Source organism: Microcaecilia unicolor, chromosome 3, assembly GCF_901765095.1.
Source record: "Microcaecilia unicolor chromosome 3, aMicUni1.1, whole genome shotgun sequence".
Classification (NCBI taxonomy): Eukaryota; Metazoa; Chordata; class Amphibia; order Gymnophiona; family Siphonopidae; genus Microcaecilia; species Microcaecilia unicolor.
This window is the reverse complement of record NC_044033.1, coordinates 49,600,094-49,622,764: the sequence shown is the minus strand read 5'-3', so window position 1 is coordinate 49,622,764 and position 22,671 is coordinate 49,600,094. Positions and strand designations below refer to the sequence as shown.

General features: G+C 46.4%; 1 protein-coding gene across 2 annotated transcripts in view; it reads right to left on the bottom strand.

Annotated features, from left to right (window-relative positions):
- Window positions 1-22,671, bottom strand: part of SOS1 (SOS Ras/Rac guanine nucleotide exchange factor 1) — a 322,749-nt gene that overhangs the window by 19,959 nt on the left and 280,119 nt on the right. The window contains exons 19-21 of one of the 2 annotated variants that reach the window (XM_030195899.1): window positions 7,589-7,705; window positions 7,082-7,346; window positions 2,611-2,729 (exon numbers count right to left, since the gene is read on the bottom strand). In XM_030195899.1, the coding sequence (XP_030051759.1) occupies window positions 2,611-2,729; window positions 7,082-7,346; window positions 7,589-7,705 (501 nt within the window). The remainder of the gene's footprint in view (window positions 1-2,610; window positions 2,730-7,081; window positions 7,347-7,588; window positions 7,706-22,671) is intronic. The other variant, XM_030195900.1, reaches the window with a different exon arrangement.

Sequence of the window (22,671 nt, the reverse complement as noted above, 5' to 3'; positions counted from 1 at the left end):
AGAGAGGAAGAGCTGATGCACGGAAATTGGAGGGTGAGCAAGTAGAAGAGAGGACGAGATCAAGACAGTGGCCAGATTGGTGAGTAGGGGTGGTGGAGCTCAGTTGGAGGTTGAAGGAGGAGGTTAAAGTGAGGAACTGAGAAGCTATGAGTCAGATGGGTTATCAGTGTGTATGTTGAAGTCACCAAGAATGAGGGATGGGGATGAGGGCTCAAGAAAAACGGAGAGCCAGGCATCGAAGTCGGTAAGGAAGGAAGGAAGGGAGGGACTTATCAGGGGGGCGGTAAATGACTGCAACTCTGAGTGGCAGCGGGTAGAATAGACGGATGGAGTGAACGTCAAAGGATGAGAAGCAGGCTGTAATCCTCCATATGCATTAAATGTCACAGAGAAAAGACACTTTCTATCATTCTTTTTGGGGCTGTCTAGGGATAACATGCTTCTGGACATCACTGGTATTCACATGAACCAAGACAGCCGGCTCCTCCTCAGCACTGTCTAAAATCTTATCTAGGTGATGCGCCAAGCTCACTTATCTGCTAAGTTTGTTTTCCTTTTATTTATAGATTTCCTTGCTTTGAGTTTATCTGGAGGTGTACCCTATCTTAACCATGCTTTTTATTGATTTTGCAGGTTGTTAAAAGTTAAATGCTAACAACACAGATTTCCTGTATGTACTCACTCGTTACTGAATTATATTTAAATAACAATACACATTATGGCATAGTATGTTATTTACAGTGTCAACAGAATACATATTAAAACATTTTAATAGACAGCATATGATGCATGTGGGAAAGAGGAACCTGAATTATAGCTACGTAATGCAAGGTTCAACATTAGGAGTCACAGACCAGGAAAGGGATCTAGGCGTCGATGATACGTTGAAACCCTCAGCGCAGTGTGCACCAACAGCTAAGAAAGCAAATAGAATGTTAGGTATTATTAGGAAAGGAATGGAAAACAAAAATGAGGATGTTATAATGCCTTTGTATTGCTCCATGGTGCGACTGCACCTCGAATATTGTGCAATTCTGGTCGTTGCATCTCAAAAAACATACAGTAGAATTAGAAAAGGTGTAGAGAAGGGCGACGAAAATGATAAAGGGGATGTGACGACTTCCCTGTGAGGAAAGGGTAAAGTGGCTAGGGCTCTTCAGCTTGGAGAAAAGGCGGCTGAGGGGAGATATGATAGAGATCTATAAAATAATGAATGGAGTTGAACGGGTAGATGTGAAGCGTCTGTTTACACTTTCCAAAAATACTAGGACTAGGGGGCATGCGATGAAGCTACAATGCAGTAAATTTAAAACAAATCAGAGAAAATATTTCTTCACTCAACGTGTAATTAAACTCTGGAATTCGTTGCCAGAGAATGTGGTAAAGGCGGTTAGCTTAGCGGAGTTTACAAAAAGGTTTAGAAGGCTTCCTAAAGGAAAGTCCATAGACCATTATTAAATGAACTTGTGGAAAATCCACTATTTCTGGGATAAGCAGTATAAAATGTTTTGTACTTTTTTTTGGATCTTGCCAGGTATTTGTGACCTGGATTGGCCACTGTTGGAAACAGGGTGCTGGGCTTGATGGACCTTTGGGCTTTCCCAGTATGGAAATACTTATGTATTTATGACTCATGGCATATATGCATGTATGAGTATACACGCAAATGCCAAAAATCCACCTAAGCCCTATTCAGTAAATACACACACAGCTAACACTGCATACATTTTACAGCTAGCTGTACACATTGGTGGAACATAGATTGATTATAGGGCAGGACTCATGTATACAACTTATATACAGAGATATGAAAGAAGTCTATAAAATCCTGAATGGAGTGGAATGGGTAAATGTGAGTCGTTTTTATTTCAAAAAGTACAAGGACTAGGGGACACTCTATGAAGTAACACAATAGCACATTTAAAACAAATAGGAGAAAATATATTTCCACTCAACCTATACAGTTAAGCTCTGGAACTCATTGCCAGAGAAGTGGTAAAAAGAGCTAATGTAGCTGGATTTTAAAAAAGAAATGGACAAATTCTTGGAGAAGTCCATAAACTGTTATTAAGGTAGACCTTGGGAACACCATTGATTATCCCTGGAATTAAGTAGCATGGAGTCTTGCTACTTTTTTGTGTGACTTTACCAGGTACATGTGACCTGGATGGGCTACTGTTAAAACAGGATACTGGGCAGATGGACCCTTAGTCTGACCCAGTAAGGCAACTCTTCTTATGCTCATAACTTTACACTTAGTTCTGAGCTCTGGGACAGCTGTTCCTTCCTGGTACTATGCGATGACATCACTCTGTGTGCCTGACTCAATAATGACAATATAATAACATTTATGATCATGTACCCCAGGCTGTGTGCTATAAAAAAAAGTTTAAAAAAATTTTTTTTAAGTTATAATTACAAAAGGGTTTCGGTAGCCATATTGGAGAAAGTTTGAACTTTTGTTGCATCTGATGGCATTAACTGAACCAACAAATAATAGAAGAAAATTAAAAATAATTCACTGTGAAGGGAATGTGGTTTTATTTTGATATATCAATCCAAATTTCATTATTTAATAATAATATGAAAAAAATAAAACCATGCCCTTACCTTGGATGGGGAAGACTCTGCTGGTGCTGACTCTGGCCGCCTTCGTGGAGGAACTGGCGGTGGTACAGAAGTTTCTTCAGAGTTCTTGTTAAAACTAATGGAAGATATGGAAGCAGATCCTGTTTAAAGAAAAATATCTTATGTTTATCTGCCTTTCAATGATTTCGCTAGCTGCTGGTCTTCAGTGCTATATTGTAGAATACGTTTTGGCATTAAGATTAAGGTTAACAAGTTAGCTTGCAAACACAGGACAAGTCCAGTACCTACTGCCACCAGCAATGCCAGCTCAAGGGGCTGTGGCACCCTGAACCTTTAGATTTTGCACCTCCATTTTGGGATCAATCTTCCAGTTTGAATAGCTCAGATAAGAGGACTCATACTGAGAGGGCTGGTGTAGTTTAAATCCGATTGCTTACCCAATTCTTGGACTTAAAACATTTCACCCATTTAGATCAAAGACTTCCTTCCCCTTCATAAATGAGCACTTTCTCAGCTTCTGGTACTGTTGCCATATTCTGCCTCCGTACCTGTCTAGCATGAATAGACTCTGCACCCTCCCTTCCCTTACTGCTCCAGAAGGTTCCAGCAGCAAGTCCCTGCTAGTTCTAACTGCAGCTAATAGAAACAGAGCAAACAACACAGGGTATCAGGTCGGATCCTAAAGTAGAAATGTAAGACCATCTCTGACTGATCACTTCTGATGAACATTGTAAGAATAACCGATAAACTCCCCCAACAATAGATGCTGAATAGAATTAGAATGTTACAATTCACAACTCAACACACAAAAGATTCAATTCAAATTCTGGTGTCACATCACCAATATAAACTCTGACTCTTCCACTCATGGACACTAAGAGCAATTTTAGAACCGGGTGCCTGTGGTGCAGGCACCCCTCTGCGTGCATATTTGCACAAAAAAGAATCACTTACCCATGTTAGCGCCTTAAGTACTATTCTATAAGGGCATGCGTAAACACTATAGTGTAAGGAGGCATACACATGGGTAGGATTCCCAGCTACATGCACAACTTATAGAATACTATCAGTTACATGCATCCTTGCCACATTTAGGTGCCCATGGTTATGCCAGGTCTATGGTTGGTGTAATTGCGGGCACCTAAATGTAAGGTATCCTGATACCCAATTACACTAGTATTGAATAATGAAATCTGGGCACCCAGATGAAGTTACAGAATTGGAACTCACTGTGTGGCATCAGAGCACCTACAATGAGGCGCTCACTTACAGAACTGCCACCTGTGTGAAATTACTGAACATCTCACAGACACTCAGAAGCTTACCATACCGGCATCAACGACAAGAACTCAAACAGCACTAACCCTACTTATAAAAAGTTAGCACCTAAAATATTCTACAACACCAATACACCTCCAGTTGAGAAAAAAAGAGCAAGCTGGTGTGCTATTGATCTGTTTGAGGTTTTATTGCTTAACAGTTCTCATTGGTCCATGTTTTGTTCTATTGTCCCCTATGGTTTATTATTCACTGCTAACAGAGATGTTTGATTTGAAATATGATTTATGTAACACATGGATTTGGATCATCTGCCTATAGGACTTAATGATTTAATGGTCGAAGTCATTCTGCAGGGCATTACCCTTGATGTAATTTTTATGGGGGAAGTCTTGATGACTGATAAAGGTCCATTTTATCTGGTGTTCTGCTTGTCCTTGAATTAATAATTGTTAATATCTATCCCTATTACTAAAGTTAGTAGGAGACCCACTGATGTCCAAGCCCTATTTAATACTTAGATCCCTCAATTGCAGGCTTTGGATAGTTTAGAGTTCAAAAAAGTGTAGCTGTATGTCAGACTTCACTGGAGAAGTTGCTAGATTTAGTAGCTCTGGCTCCAGTACAGTTATATGGAACAGACATCCTGCTTAATGGTTCAGAAGCTCCATTATCTATTTATTAACTACCTTTTATTAAAAGTCAAAATGCAGGCTTCATAGATCATATTAAATTTGGAGGAAATCCAGAGATGAAGGAAATTTGGCTACCATGCAACATTATGGCTCTCATTTCAGAAGCAAAAATAAAAGAAGAACCATACTCCACAAAAGGACAAACAACAAAGAAGAGAGGAGATGGCCGAGAGGTGGAGGGAAATACTATGAGAGCCTAAGTGGCAGATGACTCTTTATTAAAATGACTTGACACAGCCATATTTTGACTGATGCCTGTGTCAGGAGTGCTATCAGAATATTAAAAAATGAATATAAATACACGTACATAATATAAAATCATATAAATGAGAATACATTTAAAAAAATTCTAACATATAAAAAAAACACCACAGCTTACAGACATATCTCTTTATATAAAACGCACCTCCAATGTTCGAATGAAGCCTCACTTACCCAACGTTCCAAAAGTGAAGGGGGTGAGATCGCTTTGTGTCTGCCCCGCCCACGCGTCAAACTTGACGTCAAGGGCGGAGCGTCAGGGAAGGAGGCGGCGCTCCTGACGTCTCTAGCCGTCCCTTCGCTGTGTTCCGCCTTCTTCTGACGTCAAGGATGAAGTCAGAAGAAGGCGGAACACAGCGAAGGGAAGGCTAGACGTCGGGAGCGCCGCCTCCTTCCCTGACGCTGCGCTGCCGGAACCGCCACGGAGGTAAATTTAAAAAGAAAAAAAAAACAAAAAGAGATGTTGGGGGGAGAGAAGAGGGTGGGCAGTAAAGTTGAACAATGGGAGCGGGAGGGCAGGGGAGAAACGACAGCATGGATGCGAAGGGGGGGGCATGGATGCGAAGGGGGGGGGGAGAAGAGGCCAGGCCAGGCTGGGACATGGGAGAGAGAGGAGCATGGATGCGAGGGGGGGGACATGGAAGGGAGAGAGGGGAATTGCTGGAATAGGGATGAATGGAGGGGGCAGGTGACAGAGGAGCATGGATGGGCATGGATTGGGAGGGCAGGGCTCAGGGAGAGAGGGGAATTGCTGGAAAGGGATGAATGGAGGGGGCAGGGGACATAGGAGCATGGATGGGCATGGATTGGGAGGGCAGGGCTCAGGGACAGAGGGGAATTGCTGGAAAGGAATGAATGGAGGGGGCAGGGGACAGAGGAGCATGGATGGGCATAGATTGGGAGGGCAGAGCTTGGGGAGAGAGGGGAATTGCTAGATAGGGATGAATGGAGGGGACAGATGGGCATGGATGGATATGGATTGCAGGGCAGGGCTCAGGGAGAGAGGGGAATTGCTGGATAGGGATGAATGGAGGGGGCAGGTGACAGAGTAGCATGGATGGGCATGGATTGGGAGGGCAGGGCTCAGGGAGAGAGGGGAATTGCTGGAAAAGGATGAATGGAGGGGGCAGGGGACAGATGGGCATGGATTTGGAGGGCAGGGCTCACACTCTCTCTCATATACAATGTCTTTCTGACTTACACTCTCACACACTCTGTCTCACACTGTATCACATTCACTCTCTATGTGCCACAAAGTCACTCACACACTCGCTTGGTCTCATACACTCACTCTCATAGAGAATCTGTGTCTCACACACACTCACTCTCTCTCTCTCTCTCTCTCTCTCTCTCTCTCTCTCTCTCGCACACACACACACACTCTCTCTCACACTGTGTCTCACATACACACTTGCACACACTCTCATTCTCACACACACACACTCTCACAAACACACTCACACCCAGACTCACTCTGTCTCTCACACACACACACTCACATACACTCTCCCAAACATACACACTCCGAGGAAAACCTTGCTAGCGCCCGTTTCATTTGTGTCAGAAACGGGCCTTTTTTACTAGTGCGAAATAAATAACTATAAATTTAAGAGACAAAAATAACCAAATATGTGTATAAAACTGTAAAATGAATACTGGATAAGTCATATATAATATACACAGACTAATGTAAAGAGGTGGAGTAACAGATACATGTGGGTTGACAGCCGGAGGGAGGGGGGAGGGATGCGGGAGGCTTGGGGAAAAATATAAAATCTATTAGATATGGGCTGCAGGAGCAGTGGCTGTTGGAAAGGTTATTGTTCTGGAAAAAGATTAATCCGCATGTATTATGGGTTCTTCAAGTTAATAAACAGGTTTTGACATAAGGTGAGGTTGTTGTGGGGGAGGGAGGGAGAAAAGGATAAAATATTGATGATGGAAGTTAAGATGTCTGTCTATAAACACGACGTGTTATTCCAATGGTAAAATTTTAAATTTCAGGATCTGTTTCGAGTGTTGTATCATCAATAAAAACTGTTGAAACATAATATACACAGACTAAGGAGTCACAAATATATAAACAAAACTTAGGTACTGACTAGACAGAGTTAAATGGATAAAAGTAAAACTAGGGCATCCTCCTTATATGGAAATATGACCCCCAGTGGTCAGAGTTTACATAGGAAAATGGGGTCCATGGTATATGATGTAATTTAGTGCAGCTGCACTAAATACATTCTTATAACTCCACTTACTTGAATGAAAAGGACTTGAAGGATCAGAATCAAACACACTGCAGACATCTGTAGTGCTGGATGCAGCAGATGGTGGGGGTGGGGTTAACGGTGTCCGTGGAGAATTTGGAGCAGATGCTGCACTTTCCGTCTCACTTTCTGGGATGCGGCTATAACTTATTTTTCGTGGCTCTTGTTGCAAGGGTGTAGGATGTCTCATGGTGCCTGGCCTTGAATTTGATGGACGAACACCAGGAGATTTAAGAGGATAGTTGTACTTTTTTGGCTGCAAAGACCAAAGTATAGCATATTTCCAATTAAAAACAAATAAAAATAAAAGCATATACAAACACACACATACATACACAAAACAAAGAAATCATCTGCATGTACTTAAAGTTAAAAGTTCAGTTTTTGATTGCATAACCTATAACTATCACATAATTCTAACTGACATATGCCATGAAAACCGGACACAGGAGTCTTTCTTACATTGGGTTCAAGATTTTTGTCTGTGGTACTACTTACAAATCTTGGTAAAGACTTGGCATTTCGTGGCTCTATTTCCAATGATTTTGTGAACAGATAATCTTCAAATTCTTTTTCCACAGTACTACCCACTGGATTTAGATTTTCAAAAAACCTCTGGAATAAGAGCAGATAGGAAATGATCAATGTATTATGTTTTATTTATATACCAGCATCCAGATATTTATATACTGTATATTCACACAGCACAGTACAAGCTAGGCGTTGACAAATTTTTGTTGGATTTATGAGGCAGCCTAAAAGCTTAGGAGACCTCTCATCTTCCTCTTTCATGGGTGTCTCCACTGAAGTTGAGGACCTCTCCAAGATCTGCCGCAGCTCCTGTAGGACCTAATTTACTAAGGCAGTTTTCCCATTCTTGTCCAAAGGAAATGAAAAGGCTTAATAAATCAGGCAAACCTGCAGGCTACTGGCAAAAATATATGCCTTACATAATGTTGTAAGTCATTAGCATGAGAATTCTATAACCTAGATGAGTAATATGGATTACTCTAGCATGTTTTCCTAATAAGTAGAGAAACAAGGTAAAGTTTAACTGTATTTTTTTTTGTTACATTTGTACCCCGCGCTTTCCCACTCATGGCAGGCTCAATGCAGCTTACAGGTACTTATTTGTACCTGGGGCAATGGAGGGTTAAGTGACTTGCCCAGAGTCACAAGGAGCTGCCTGTGCCTGACGTGGGAATTGAACTCAGTTCCTCAATTCCCCAGGACCAAAGTCCACCACCCTAACCACTAGGCCACTCCTCCACTGTAGATGAGAGTAATGATGAGAGTAATATGGATGTCTCTAGTATGCTGTTTCCTTAATAGAGAAAGCAGAGATGTGATACGCCCTTCATTGTGGTTGTGCATTCAGAGCTGTTTCATGAGAGACTGTACGTTGTACATCGAGGGCAGTTTGTTACCTTGAAGGGCTTATTCATTTGATGTACCAGGTTCAAACAACACCATCTGAACATAGAGTGTTTCTTGTGACCCCTGAAGCAGGAAGCTTTGTCCGCCAAAACACGGACCCGTGTCAGGTCATTCTACTGGTGCTTTATAAAGAACTTCCGAATATCTCCTCCCAGGCTGGAAATAATTTGGTCACACTCTGCTCCTGTGTTGTTTTCTTAATAGGAACAGAAGCAAGATAAAGTTTGCTGGCGTCAATGCTGAGAAGATGGGCTACTCTATTACTGCAGATTAAGTTAGAACCACAGCTGAAAAGAACCACCATGTACAGCTGAATATAATTATGATGCCTAGGTGTAAAGATTAAGAGAAAACACCAAAGCCAGAAGGGGAGGATCTGTGTTCTTTAGGGTAGGATCAAATAGTAAGAGGAACCTCAAAGTTGTAAAGAAGACTTATTTTGCTATAATGTTTAAACTTAACTAGACTCAAAAAAGATGTCAGGAAGTATTTTTTGGAGTGGAGGAGTAGCCTAGCGGTTAGTGCAGTGGACTTTGATCCTGGGGAACTGAGTTTGATTCCCACTGTAGCTCTTTGTGACTCTGGGCAAGTCACTTAACCCTCCATTGCCCCTGGTACAAAATAAGTACCTGAATATATGTAAACCGCTTTGAATGTAGTTGCAAAAACCTCAGAAAGGCGGTATATCAAGTCCCATTTCCCTTTTTTCAGAGAGAGAGTGGTGGATGCTTGGAATGCCCTCCCGCGGGAGGTGGTAGAGATGAAAACAGTAACGGAATTCAAACATACGTGGGATATACATAAAGGAATCCTGTGCAGAAGGAATGGATCCTCAGGAGCTTAGCCGAAATTGGGTAGCGGAGCTGGTGGGGGGAAGACGGGTTGGTGGTTGGGAGACGAGGATAGTGGTGGGCAGACTTATACAGTCTGTGCCAGAGCCAGTGGTGGGAGGCGGGACTGGTGGTGGGAAGGTGGGGAATAGTGCTAGGCAGACTTATACGGTCTGTGCCAGAGCCGGTGGTGGGAGGTGGGGATAGTGCTGGGCAGACTTATACGGTCTGTGCCCTGAAAAAGACAGGTACAAATCAAAGTAAGGTATACACATATGAGTTTATCTTGTTGGGCAGACTGGATGGACCGTGCAGGTCTTTTTCTGCTGTCATCTACTATGTAGTATGTCTGGCTGTGAAAACCCTAAGTTGTGAAGGAAAAAAATAATTTTTTTTACACGAGTTTATGTTAAATAAAGTTGCTGTGTAGCAACTCTGTGCGCTGGCCTTAATTTGTGAAGTCTTACTTAAGTATTTGATAGGGAAAGTGAAGCTAGGCAGCTCAGGGCTGTGGAGGTATCACAACAGAGAAAAAAAGTCTAGGAACCTTGGTGGGGGTTCAAAAGAAGAGATTTAAGCCCATGTATACATTATAAACTCATTTACAAGCATATGAAATTCTGACAATTTTCTTGATCCAACAGACACCTAAGAAAAGGTGTTTGAAGAGCTGAAAGAGTAAACCACTGTCCCTTTAACATCTGTGCCATCAAAGCACAGGACGTGAATGTTTGAAAGAAGCAAGGTCTTCAGATTCTGTGACTCCAGGGTTGCAAGAGGCTTCAGTTGTACTGGATCCATTAACAAGTGAATGACAAGAGGGAATATACCTTGCCTGCCTAGAAAGAAAATACTATTGTTCTAGTACAGGGTATGATACATACCTGTAGCAGTTGTTCTCCGAGGACAGCAGGCTGATTGTTCTCACGACTGGGTGACGTCCGCGGCAGCCCCCACCAACCGGAAAGAAGCTTCGCGGGACGGTCGGCACGCAGGGCACGCCCACCGCGCATGCGCGGCCGTCTTCCCGCCCGTGCGCGACCGCTCCCGCCAGTTGAATGACTAGCAAAAAAGATGAAACACACAACTCCAAAGGGGAGGAGGGAGGGTAGGTGAGAACAATCAGCCTGCTGTCCTCGGAGAACAACTGCTACAGGTATGTATCATACCCTTTCTCCGAGGACAAGCAGGCTGCTTGTTCTCACGACTGGGGTATCCCTAGCTCTCAGGCTCACTCAAAACAAGAACCCAGGTCAATTGAACCTCGCAACGGCGAGGGTACAACAGAAATTGACCTACGAAGAACAACTAACTGAGAGTGCAGCCTGACCAGAATAAATTCGGGTCCTGGAGGGTGGAGTTGGATTTACACCCCAAACAGATTCTGCAGCACCGACTGCCCGAACCGACTGTCGCGTCGGGTATCCTGCTGGAGGCAGTAATGAGATGTGAATGTGTGGACAGATGACCACGTCGCAGCCTTGCAGATCTCTTCAATAGTGGCTGACTTCAAGTGGGCCACCGACGCTGCCATGGCTCTGACACTATGAGCCGTGACATGACCCTCAAGAGTCAGCCCAGCCTGGGCGTAAGTGAAGGAAATGCAATCTGCTAGCCAATTGGAGATGGTGCGTTTCCCGACAGCGACCCCTAGCCTGTTAGGGTCGAAAGAAATAAACAATTGGGCGGACTGTCTATTGGGCTGTGTCCGCTCCAAGTAGAAGGCCAATGCTCTCTTGCAGTCCAATGTGTGCAACTGACGTTCAGCAAGGCGGGTATGCGGCCTGGGGAAGAATGTTGGCAAGACAATTGACTGGTTAAGATGGAACTCCGACACCACCTTCGGCAGGAACTTTGGGTGGGTGCGGAGCACTACTCTGTTGTGATGAAATTTGGTATATGGAGCATGAGCTACTAGGGCTTGAAGCTCACTGACCCTACGAGCTGAAGTAACTGCCACCAAGAAAATGATCTTCCAGGTCAAGTACTTCAGATGGCAGGTATTCAGTGGCTCAAAAGGAGGTTTCATCAGCTGGGTGAGGACGACGTTGAGATCCCATGACACAGTAGGAGGCTTGATAGGGGGCTTTGACAAAAGCAAGCCTCTCATGAATCGAACGACTAAAGGCTCTCCAGAGATGGCTTTACCTTCCACACGATAATGGTAAGCACTAATCGCACTAAGGTGATTCCTTACTGAGTTGGTCTTGAGGCCAGACTCTGATAAGTGCAGAAGGTATTCAAGCAGGTTCTGTGCAGGGCAAGAACGAGGTTCTAGGGCCCTGCTCTCACACCACACGACAAACCTCCTCCACTTGAAAAAGTAACTCTTTTTAGTGGAATCCTTCCTAGAGGCAAGCAAGACCCGGGAGACACCCTCAGACAGACCCAACGCAGTGAAGTCTACGCCCTCAACATCCAGGCCGTGAGAGCCAGGGACTGAAGGTTGGGGTGCAGCAACGCTCCGTCGTTCTGCGAGATGAGAGTCGGAAAACACTCCAATCTCCACGGTTCCTCGGAGGACAACTCCAGAAGAAGAGGGAACCAGATCTGACGGGGCCAAAAAGGCGCTATCAGAATCATGGCGCCGCGGTCTTGCTTGAGCTTCAGTAAGGTCTTCCCCACCAAAGGTATGGGAGGATAAGCATACAGGAGGCCGGTCCCCCAATGGAGGAGAAAGGCATCCGACGCTAGCCTGCCGTGTGCCTGAAGTCTGGAACAGAACAGAGGCAGCTTGTGGTTGGTCTGAGAGGCGAAAAGGTCCACCGAGGGGGTGCCCCACACTCGGAAGATCTTGCGTACCACTCTGGCATGGAGCGACCACTCGTGCGGTTGCATGACTCTGCTCAGTCTGTCGGCCAGACTGTTGTTTACGCCTGCCAGGTACGTGGCTTGGAGGAGCATGCCGAACCGACACGCCCAACGCCACATCCCGACGGCCTCCTGGCACAGGGGGCGAGATCCGGTGCCCCCCTGCTTGTTGACGTAATACATTGCAACCTGATTGTCTGTCCGAATTTGGATAATTTGGCAGGACAGCCGATCTCTGAAAGCCTTCAGTGCGTTCCAGATCGCTCGGAGCTCCAGGAGGTTGATCTGCAGACCCTTTTCCTGGAGGGACCACAGACCCTGGGTGTGAAGCCCATCGACATGGGCTCCCCACCCCAGGCGAGATGCATCCGTCGTCAGCACTTTCGTGGGCTGCGGAATTTGGAATGGACGTCCCAGGGTCAAATTGGTCCGTATGGTCCACCAGAGCAGTGAAGTGCGGCAACTGGTGGAGAGGCGGATGACATCTTCTAGATTCCCGGTGGCTTGGAACCACTGGGAAGCTAGGGTCCATTGGGCAGATCTCATGTGAAGACGAGCCATGGGAGTCACATGAACTGTGGAGGCCATATGACCCAGAAGTCTCAACATCTGCCGAGCTGTGATCTGCTGAGACGCTCTGGTCTGCGAAGCCAGGGCCAAGAGATTGGTGGCCCTCGCTTCGGGAAGGTAGGCCTGAGCCGTCTGGGAATTCAGCAGCGCTCCTATGAATTCCAGAGACTGAGTTGGCTGGAGATGGGACTTTGGGTAATTTATCACAAACCCCAGCAGCTCCAGAAGTTGAATAGTGCACTGCATGGACCGGAGGGCTCCTGCCTCCGAGGTGTTCTTGACCAGCCAATCGTCGAGGTATGGGAACACGTGCACTCGCAGCTTGCGTAGGTAGGCCGCTACCACCACGAGGCATTTGGTAAACACTCGTGGGGCAGAGGCGAGCCCAAATGGCAGCACACAATACTGAAAGTGGCGTGCGCCCAGGCGGAATCTGAGATACTGTCTGTGAGCTGGCAGTATCGGTATGTGAGTATATGCGTCCTTTAAATCCAGGGAACATAGCCAATCGTTTTTCTGAATCATTGGCAGAAGGGTGCCCAAGGAAAGCATCCTGAACCTTTCTTTGACCAGGAATTTGTTCAGGCCTCTCAGGTCTAGGATGGGACGCATCCCCCCTGTTTTCTTTTCCACAAGGAAGTACCCTGGAATAGAATCCCTGCCCTTCCTGCCCGGGTGGTACGGGCTCGACCGCATTGGCGCTGAGAAGGGCGGAGAGTTCCTCTGCAAGTACCTGCTTGTGATGGGAGCTGAAAGACTGAGCTCCCGGAGGACAATTTGGAGGCAGGGAGGCCAAATTCAGGGCGTATCCGCACCGCACTATTTGGAGAACCCACTGGTCGGAGGTTATGAGAGGCCACCTTTGGTGAAAAAATTTTAACCTCCCCCCGACCGGCAGATCGTCCGGTACGGACACTTGTAGGGCGGCTATGTTCCCGTGGATCCAGTCAAAAGCCCATCCCCGGCTTTTGCTGTGGAGGCGCAGGGGGCTGCTTAGGCGCACGCTGTTGACGAGAACGAGCGCGCTGGGGCTGTCCCTGTGCCTGACGAGGCCTTCGGGCCGGCTGGTTGTACCTACGCTTTGCAAAAGAATAGGGTGCAGCCTGCCGTGCCTGGGAAAAACGCCCACCCGTGGGGGCGGATGCTGAAGGCGCCCGGTGGGAGAGCTTGTCGAGAGCGGTTTCCCGCTGATGCAGTTGGTCCACCATCTGCTCGACCTTCTCACCGAAAATGTTATCCCCCCGGCAAGGGACGTCGGCCAGTCTCTGCTGGGTGCGGTTGTCCAGGTCAGAGGCGCGCAGCCATGAGAGCCTGCGCATCACTATACCTTGGGCCGCAGCACGAGATGCCACGTCACAGGTGTCAAAAATACCCCTGGACAGGAACTTTCTGCATGCCTTCAGCTGCCTGACCACCTCCTGATAAGGCCTGGACTGCTCCGGCGGGAGCTTCTCGACCAGGTCCGCCAGCTGTTGCACATTGGTCCGCATGTGGATGCTCATATAGAGCAGGTATGACTGGATGCGGGTCACGAGCATGGAGGATTGGTAGGCCTTCCTCCCAAACGAGTCCAGAGTGCGAGACTCCCGCCCCGGGGGCGCCGAGGCGGTATCCCTCGAACTCCGTGCCCTCTTGAGAGCAGAATCCACGACCGCTGAGTCATGGGGCAATTGGGGGCCGCATGAGCTCTGGGTCGGAGTGGATCCTGTACTGGGATCTGCTTTCTTGGGAATGGTGGGGTTAGTTAATGGTCGCACCCAGTTCCGACAGCAGTGTCTCCTTCAGGACATTGTGCAGCGGCACCGTGGAGGACTCTCTAGGTGGTGATGGATAGTCGAGGACCTCGAGCATCTCGGCCCTCGGCTCTTCCACAGAGACCCACGGGGAAGGGAATGCTGATAGACATATCCGCACAAAAGAGGCAAAGGAGAGACTCTCAGGAGGTGAGAGCTTCCTCTCCGGTGAAAGGCGTGGGGTCCGAGGGAAGGCCCGTAGACTCCTCTGAGGAGAATATCTAGGGTCCTCCTCTTCCCCCCACGAGTCCTCATCCTCGGTATCGGACATTAGCTCTGTAGCTGAGTCCTGTACCGGGCCCGGCTCGACGTCGAGGCACCGAGGTCTCGGTGTCGTCGAGCGGTTGGAGTCCCGCGCCGGCGGGGACGGAGCTCCCTCCATCGACGTCGACGGGGACTCCACCTGCGTGGCAGTCGAGACCGGCACGCAAAGCGGCGGCGGTGTCGACAGCCCCGGCGCCGGGCTAGAGCTCGCCGGCGCCACAGTCATCGGCGCCGAGGGCGCAAGCACCCCCGGCGCCGGCACAGCCTGGCGCATCAGCCCTTCCAGGATCCCCGGAAGGATGGCTCTGAGGCACTCGTCCAGGCCCGCTGCCGGGAAAGGCGGGTGGGGCCGGTAAGGGTGTCGGTGCCGGAAACTGCTGGGAGCCAGGAGACGGCACCGAGGTGCCGGAACCCCGACGCGTCGGTACCTCCACAACCGACGGAGACCCTCTCCTCTCGACGATGACGCTTCTGCGTCGACTCCCTCTTCGGGATGCACCGAGGGTGTCCGGTGACGACGCTTCTTATCCTTTTTTCGATGCACGTCACCGGCGCCGGAGGGCATGGAGGAGGAGGAGGGTCGATCCCCCTCGGTCTCGAGGCACCGGTCAGGACAGGGGTCGGTCCCGTGGCTCACGAGCTGAGGGAGTAGTGGGACGGGGCCGACTGCCCACGCGGCCTCTCAACCCCCACTCTCACCGGCGGACCGGCGGGCCAACGGGACCTGTTCTCCTGGGGTCGCTGCCATCGGTGCCGATGTCTCGGGCATCGATACCGGTACCGAAGAACCGGCCTTCGATACCGATGCCGTCGAGGTCGACGCGAGGGGCCGGCGCAAGTTCCAAAAAGACGGTCCCGCAGAACTTGCCTCGCAACTGAGTCCGTTTCCGGAGACGAGACACAAAGCACACGACTTGAGATTGTGCTCCGGCCCGAGGCACTGGAGGACCAAGCGTGGGTGTCGGTCTGCGAGATCGGCCGGCCGCAGCGACCACACTTTTTAAATCCACTCGGGACCTTCGAGGACATCGACGGAAAAATCGCGTCGGCGAAGTCAAAGTCGTCAATGGTGGCTAAATCACACACGAAAAGATAAAGCGCCGGAGCGACCACTAGGCCGCAACGTGGCGTCCCCGCTGGAAGCGAGGGAAAGGGGACGCGCGTGCTCCACAAGCGCAGAAATTTTTTTTTTTTTTTTTTAACAACACAAGAAAAAGGAAAACCGAACGGTAATCCGAGCGAAGCGACGATCCGCGTAAACGCGGTGCTAGAAAATACGCGGCTCTGCTGAAACAGAGAGAGTGGCAGAAGCACAACTCTCTCCAGTCGCGGAAAACAAGGAACTGGCGGGAGCGGTCGCGCACGGGCGGGAAAGACGGCCGCGCATGCGCGGTGGGTCGTGCCCTGCGTGCCCGACCGTCCTACGGCGAAGCTTCTTTCCGGTTGGTGGGGGCTGCCGCGGACGTCACCAGTCGTGAGAACAAGCAGCCTGCTTGTCCTCGGAGAACAATTTTAACAAGTCTTGGCTATTTAGTAGTAATGGGATGATAGAAAACTGAAACAGGTATTCTCCAAGGTCAGAAGGATTTTCACATATGGGTAATGTCATCTGAGAGCGCCCTATGTGGGAATTTTTCTTTAGCTTTCAAGACAGAACTTTTGAGAGTGCTCAACTGCACATGCATGTCTCTTCCCACCTGCTATCACGCAGTACTATGTTAGTCCATTACAAGCTTCACGGAAGTACAACTCCTTGAGCAGTGGGTGGGTGTGTAAGGATTTATATCCTGTTGTCCTTGAAGACCACAACCTACAGGTAAATAACTTTTCTTGTCTCCACGGAAATGCAGGATACTGAAATCCTCACACATGGAACCCCCTAGCTACAAAATATCTGTTGCAGAGTCTGTAGTTGTATTATCTTCCTTGTTTCTGTTGAAGGCAGAAACCCAAACCTATGTTTGATGAGTTTTATCCCCCCCCCCCCCCCACCACAAGGTAGTCTGGACTGAAGAGATGGGCCCGGAGAGGGAGGGAGTTGGATTCTAACCCTAAATAAATTCTGGAAGGCTGTCTGGACAAACCTACTCACATCAGAAGTTCTGTTCTAGGTAATAGTGCAAGGTAAATGTATGTACAAAAGTCCATGATATAGCCCTGTAAATCTCTTCTATGGACTTTGAGTAGGCTATCAATGCCACCATGGCTCTGATTTTGTAAGCTATGACATGATCCTCTAGGATTAAGCTCGCTGGGCATATGTGAACAAAATGCACTCTGCTAGCTAACTGGAAAATCCACATTTGCCAATGGCAGCCTCCATCCTGTTAGCATCAAAAGAAACAAAAAGCTGGGGCATATGAGAGGACTACTGACTGGTTAAAATGGAATTCCACACTAAGATCTGTGGATGAGTGCACAAAACCACTGCTGAAAATGTTTGTGTAAGCTGGATCAATTTACTAGAGCTTGGACCTCATTTAATCTGCAAGCATAAGATAATGTCCGATTACTCCCATGCCACGTAGTCCAACATCCTCAACATTTGTCCAGTGGTAATCTGCTGACTCTTCTGAATTTCCTCCACTAGGGATATTAGGGTGACAATCACACGTCAAAATGGAATTACTGCCCGGCTACCGAATGGCTCTTGCACTAATTTCATTTTTGGTGTGTGTCCAATACACGCATCCGAAAAAAATTTTTTATTTTCGGATGCACATTTGATATGTGTAGGTCATTACCCCAGTTACAGCGTGAGGACTTTACCACTAGGTCCAGGCTGGCGGTAAGGTCTCAGCCCAAAATGGAGCACAACAATTTTAATTTTGCACAAGTCTTCTTTTCAACAAAAGTTTTAAAGGCATTTTTTGCAGCTGTGCTGAAAAATGATTCTGAGTGTGCCCAAAACACGTGCCTACACTTCCGAAGGCCATTTTTCAGTGCATCTTAGTAAAAGGATTCCCTAAATAGTTAAGTGCAATGATGCTTCTACTCCTCTTCACGATGTGTGCTTTATCATTCAATCACCCAAAGAGGGAAATATATTTACCCCCGTTTCAGAGATACACTACACGGTGATAACTACTACTACTACTATTTAAACATTTCTATAGCGCTACAAGGCATATGCAGCACTGTACAACCATATACAAAAAAGACAATCCCTGCTCAAAGAGCTTACAATCTTAAGACAGGTAAACAGACAGAACAATTAAGGGTAAGGGAATAAAGAGGTGAGGATAAAGGACAGGGCAAGTGAGTAGAGGTTAGGAGTCCGTTTCCTTTATATTTTGCCACACCTTATGCCTGGAATAGACTCCCTGAGCCTTTACGTCAAGCTCATCCTGGCCACCTTCAAATCCGGGCTAAAGGCCATACCTGTTTGATGCTGCTTTTAATTCCTACTTGTCACCTGCTCGTAACCTTATCTGTCTTCCTCTCCTTCAATAGTCCCCCTTTCCCCTTGTCCTATCTGTCCTACCCTTTCCTTTATTTGTCCTGTCTGTCTGTCGTCTTGATTTAGATTGTAAGCACTTTTGGGCAGGGACTGTCTTTTCTTCATGTTAAATTGTGAAGCGCTGCGTATGACTGGTAGCGCTATAGAAATGATTTATAGTAGTAGTAGGAGTCAAAAGCAGTGGTAAAGAGGTGGGCTTTAAGTTTGGACTTGAAGACGGCCAAAGACGGGGTTAGGCGCACAGGCTCTGGAAGTCTATTCCAGGCGTGAGGTGCAGCAAGACAAAAGGAATGGAGTCTAGAATTAGCAGTAGAGGAGAAGGGGACGGATAACAGAGATTTATCTACAGAACAGAGTACCCGAGGGGGGGCATAGGGAGAGACGAGAGTGGAGAGGTACTGGGGAGCAGCAGAGTGAATACACTTATAGGTCAATAAGAGAAGCTTAAACTGAATACGGAAACGGATAGGGAGCCAGCGAAGTGACTTAAGGAGGGGGCTAATGGGTGCATTGCGACTTTGGTGGAAAATGAGTCTACTCATGGGGTAGACAATGCTTGTAGGTTGAATATTTACACCAATGTGTCTAAAAATCCTTGCATTCTTTTGCCAATTAGTTCATCATGTGGTCTTGACGTTTTAGAGAAGAAAAAGTTAAACTCCTCAAATTTTTTCATCAGTTGTATCAGACTGCAATTGATAATACTGAAGTGAATCCTTACACAAGCTGGTCTCAAACCAGACCTCAGCAGTGTATTTTTTAAGCAGGCTTTGTGTACGACAAGAGAGATGGTCTAGGGCTCATGCCTCACAGATGGCAAACCTCTTCCATTTGAAAGTAAACATCTTTGTAGTGGAATCTTTTCCTGGAAGCCAGCAGAAACCTTGGAAATACCCTCACGACAGTTCTACGTCTCAACATCCAGGCCCTGAAGGCCAGAAACAGGACGGTTGAAATGCAGAACAGACACCCCTTGTTCTGCGTGATGAGAGTCGGAAAACAGTTCAGTCGCCTCAGTTCTTGGAGAACACTCAGAAGAGGGAACCAGATGTCGCAGACAGGTGGAGACCTCCTCTATGCCAGTGCACTGCCGTGTCCGATTCAGCTCCAGCAGCCATAGGGAAGTCGATGGACCAGACATGGAGGGCCCAAAAAGTTTCTCCTGTTGGGCCTGCCTCGCCTTCTGAGTTCTTTTTTTGCATTTTTTAAACAGAGATCAATCAGAAGCATCATGATCAGGGCCTAGGTACCCCAAACACTAATTGTGGGGGTCCGTGCTAGAAATGACCCTGTTACAATTGGCACATCGTTTGAAACCACTGAGGGTTTTCTGGGACCACTGTTAAAAAATAACAGAGGCAATATCAAACAGCTCAATGTTGAGTGGAAAGGAAGAAAAAAAAAAACAAACCTCACAGAAAACTTCCAGCAGTGCTCAGGCCCAGATCTGTGAAAACAAAGGACTGAAAACACTAAGAGACACGAACGCAGACAAGGAGGGAAAATAAAAGAAGAAAATGAGAGAAATAAATTGTACCTTTTGAAAGAAGGCACTCAAAATCAGAATAGAAAGACACACTGAGAGCTCTCAAAAATGCAACCACTCTGCTCTGTGGAAAAACAGTGGTCCTGTGCGTTCATGCTGGGTGGGTACACTGGCACGTGCGGTAGGACACTGTCAAAAACTTCTTAAAGCTACAGAACACTGGGTAGCATGAATACCAGGGCTCTGTCGGATGACATCAACCATGTGTGAGAAACAATGACCTGTTTGTCCCTGGAGAAACTAAGATATCAGAACATTTCTATCAAAGAAGCTTTTGATTTAGCTTTCTGAGATGTATATATATAGCAGACTGGGGAAACGCTTCTAGAAGCAACTGTATGATGAACTGGAGGAGATACTTAAGTTCAGCAATTTCTAGGTGCAATATCTGGTACCAGGCAGAGTGAGGCTGAATTATCATTGCTCAAGAACATGGTCAAGTTCACAAATGAACAGAATCAAGTACAGATTTTATCTGTACCAAACTAACCTGCATGAAAGCGACAGACATCAGTAAACTCTGCATCGAACCAGTTTGAAACATACCAAGATGCCAAGCCAGGTCATGCTTTGGTCTGTCTAAATCCGTTTCAAACATAACTTCAGGTAATGGACCAGTGTAAGCACCTTAAATTCTAATCTGGCCTACACTGGTAGCCAGTGTAGTTGTTTTATTAATGAATAATGGAATTGTGTTTATATGTCGCAAAAATGACTCGTACGGCCACATTCTGCACCCTTTACAGCTTACTTTTAAGATTCCTTGTACAACCAATATATATGGAATTACAATAATCCAACTGAGAAAGTATTAAAGATTGTATATCGGATGGAACATCTCCTGATTGAAGAATTTACAAATAGGTCGCAGTCTTCCGAGAAGATGAAGAGTTCCTCACTACTTTATTGATCTGGGAGCTTAAAGAAAATTGACAATCCATTTCCACTCCTCAAAATGTGCCCTCAAAAGATAAGAGGGGTATATGTCTAAACAACAGTGAGAAGTAGCAAACCTCTTTCACAACCTCTGAACATTCACCGGGGATATTAAATTAAAACTTTCCCAAAATCTAACTACTGAGGCAAGTAAGCTGGGAGATATGAAGGATGTTATCAATGTATTCAACCTGAAATGGTCTTCTAGTGGCTGAGCCTTTTAGGGCACACTGCTACATCATCAATAAACTGAGCCCTAGGACTACACCAACATTAAAACACCAATGTCAGGATCCATTGCTCAGCCTTCACGGCTGTTTCTCACAATTGACCCTGACATCTTGAAAGTAAGTGAGAATTGTTTGTCTTTGGTATTCTTATTTGCCTTGAACTTCCTCTGAAAAGAATAAAGAAATTTGTAATCTCAGAAGCCTTATTAGCAAAAAGAGACATCTTTGATGACAAGGTATCAAAGGTTTAACGTTCATGCAGTGGTGAGGATACTTTGGAGTAGAAAATGGCACAGCGACAAAGTTTGTCCCTGCCCCATCCCCATCGGCTCTGTTTCTGTCTACGTCTCTGACCCCTTCCCAGGGGCTCTATCTGCAGAGGCAACACTTATGATTTCATATTTAAATCTTTTTATTAAAGTATAAAAGGGAATATTCTGTACAACTGTTGTTTATAAATCACAAATAGGAAACAATAACAAGCACATGAAATAAGCCCTCCCGCTACCCTTCCAACCTCAACAATATCTGTTAAAATGTACAAGGGGACAAAACACAACCCACTCTGTATACGCTAGTGGGGGAGAAATATGCCCTATGAAGCAGTTATGATTTTTTAATCTGTGGTTAAATAGTCATCAACAATCTCAGGATTCAGTCTAGTTCTCCTGTCTTCCACAGTCCTTCCTGCAATACAAAATGCCCTCGCAGGAATGCACAGCATCCCCCCATCCAAGTTTTGCCCAGTACTTGCTTGTTTTTCTAAAATAAATCAAAACGTTGTCAGCTACATCACTTGAACATAAATAACTGTTCAATTCACTAACAATAGCCTTCAAAGGAGGAATTGTTCTATAAAAGCTGCTCAGAAAACTGCTAGCATCCATTTTCATTCTTTTGGAGAGGGGCTCTTTCACAGATGTGAAGTTTCTAGGAATGTGGATTGTGGAGGCTCCTGAGTTGTTGATATTGATGGATTCAAACCTTCCATTTCAAGCTGGGTTTGGTACAACCTTCTCAAAGATTTGGCTGCCTGTGGGTTTACATTATTTGGGAAGATAACTGGATGGACTTTCAGACCTGGGTGTACAAGACAACCACCACTGTGTAGTGGATGAACAGGAGTCTGATCAGCAAACAAGATTCTTGTTCCCATATCAAAGGCAGATGTCATTTAAATCCAAAAGCAGCTTCTGTAGTTTCTATCATTGAATTCAGTTGCCAGTTGACTAAGATGTGTTAAGTTTTTACTCACTGATACTAGCATTTTATAGATCGTGATCCATATAGTTGGAATAGTCTGTTTAAGGATAGTCTCAAACTTTTAGAGAATGACACGGGGACAAAGTCTGCCTCCACCCCATCCCTGTGGGTTCTGTCCCTGCCCCCATGGTTAACTGCATGTCCCCAACCCCGTGTCATTCTCTAGTCTAGAGCCTTGAAAGGCCCTAAGAGACAATTAGAACATACAATTTGCAACACCATGTTCATGTCCTATTAAGGGCCTACACTTGGTATAGTGGTCAGTGATAGATTTTTTTTTCTGTAGGATGATATTTAAACACCAATATGGAGAAAAAGGTGGCAAAATTATATATATATACACACACAAGCTGTATACTCTTTAATAATCACCCACCTCTAATAATCCCCCCCCCCCCCCCCCCCCCCCCCCCCCCCCCACTTCAGGGCTGGAAAACCCTT